The sequence below is a fragment of the Seriola lalandi genome, unplaced genomic scaffold, assembly GCF_002814215.2.
Source record: "Seriola lalandi dorsalis isolate HSWRI2012SDOR001 ecotype SW California unplaced genomic scaffold, Sedor1 jcf7180002005903, whole genome shotgun sequence".
NCBI classification, from domain to species: domain Eukaryota; kingdom Metazoa; phylum Chordata; class Actinopteri; order Carangiformes; family Carangidae; genus Seriola; species Seriola lalandi.
The window spans coordinates 1-1,285 of NW_019476556.1; the positions used below are offsets into that span (position 1 = coordinate 1).

The 1,285-nt window shown below is 38.0% G+C and overlaps 1 protein-coding gene across 1 annotated transcript; it reads left to right on the plus strand.

Moving 5' to 3' along the window:
• Positions 1 to 93: 93 nt before the first annotated feature.
• LOC111670558 (striated muscle preferentially expressed protein kinase-like) lies at positions 94 to 587 on the plus strand (the record flags this gene model as incomplete). The annotated part of the gene is made up of 2 exons (XM_023427317.1): positions 94 to 261; positions 465 to 587. Coding segments are annotated over 2 exons (291 nt in total), but the record flags the coding sequence as incomplete, so codon positions are not given.
• Positions 588 to 1,285: the final 698 nt, after the last annotated feature.

Sequence of the window (1,285 nt, forward strand, 5' to 3'; positions counted from 1 at the left end):
TTATTACACTTTAAACCATTAGTTATAGAGGACTAGATATAAAAGATTAGATTAGATATAAAAGTCCCTTTCTGTGCATGTATGTTTCTTCAGATAAAAAGCCCCTGGAGATTGATTCCAGGATGAACATGATCGCCTGCCCTGATGGCCGGCAGCTACTGATGATCATGCAGACCACCAAGAAGGATGCAGGGGTTTATGAGTGTGTGGCCACAAACCCCCTGGCTGCTGTGTCCAGCTCTTGCACGATATCTCTTGCTCGTAAGTAATTGATACGTATCTGCTTTTATTTCAGTCTGTGAGGAGAAGTAAACTATGTCAGTCCTATGTACGTGTATATTATAGCACTATATAAAAAATAAATACAGTAATACTGGGGCTGGAGTCCAAGAACAGATTATATGTTGTATTACTGATTAAATAAACTAGTTTTATAAACTTTTGTTTACTTTTTGTTTTAACAGGCCTGCCCAATCGTCCTGGGACCCCTGAGATTCCTCAGAAGTACAACAACACGGCCTTGGTACTGTGGAGGCCCTCAGACAACATGGCCCCCTGCACATACTCTCTGGAGAGAAAAGCAGAGGGTCAGTGTTTACAAATAATAATTCAATGTTTTATTGCCTATTTCAGATGCCTAGTATCAGATATCATATATTTTTTAATTATTATAATTATTATATTTCCCTGTGGCTTTTGGAAGGGTTACATGGACGCAAAGATAATGGGGTAGGACTTGCCCATACTACATTTTACCTTAATGCTACAGGAAACTTCACTTTCTTTTCAAAATCCGCTGTGAGCAGATGTATATACTGTAGGTAAACATGTGAGGCAGTGTGCACTACACCTACTCCTATCAGACAAGGTAACAAACAACATCTTTTTATGAAAATGAAATCAACAACACCACATAAATAATACAAATGACTTTCAGGTTGCTATGGCAACACCTGGGCTATGGCACTCAGTGGTGAAGGTGAAATAGAACTATCTTACTCCATGTTTAAGGCAATATCAGTGTCAATGCACATGAGAAATGAGACTGGCTTATGAATAGCAAAACAAGGTCTGTGTTCATTGAAGATGTGCATTTATATGTGATTATTGTCAACTGAAGAGGTTAACAGATGTTAATGAGATTTCTAGGAGTCGTTTGCAAGGCCACCGACAACATTATCAACATTTACTTTAACATTCACAATTTTGAGCCTTTTTTAGCTTTAAGTTCCGACCAAAAAGAGGTGACTAGCTGAATAAATGTGCATTTTATACTCAGCTAAAA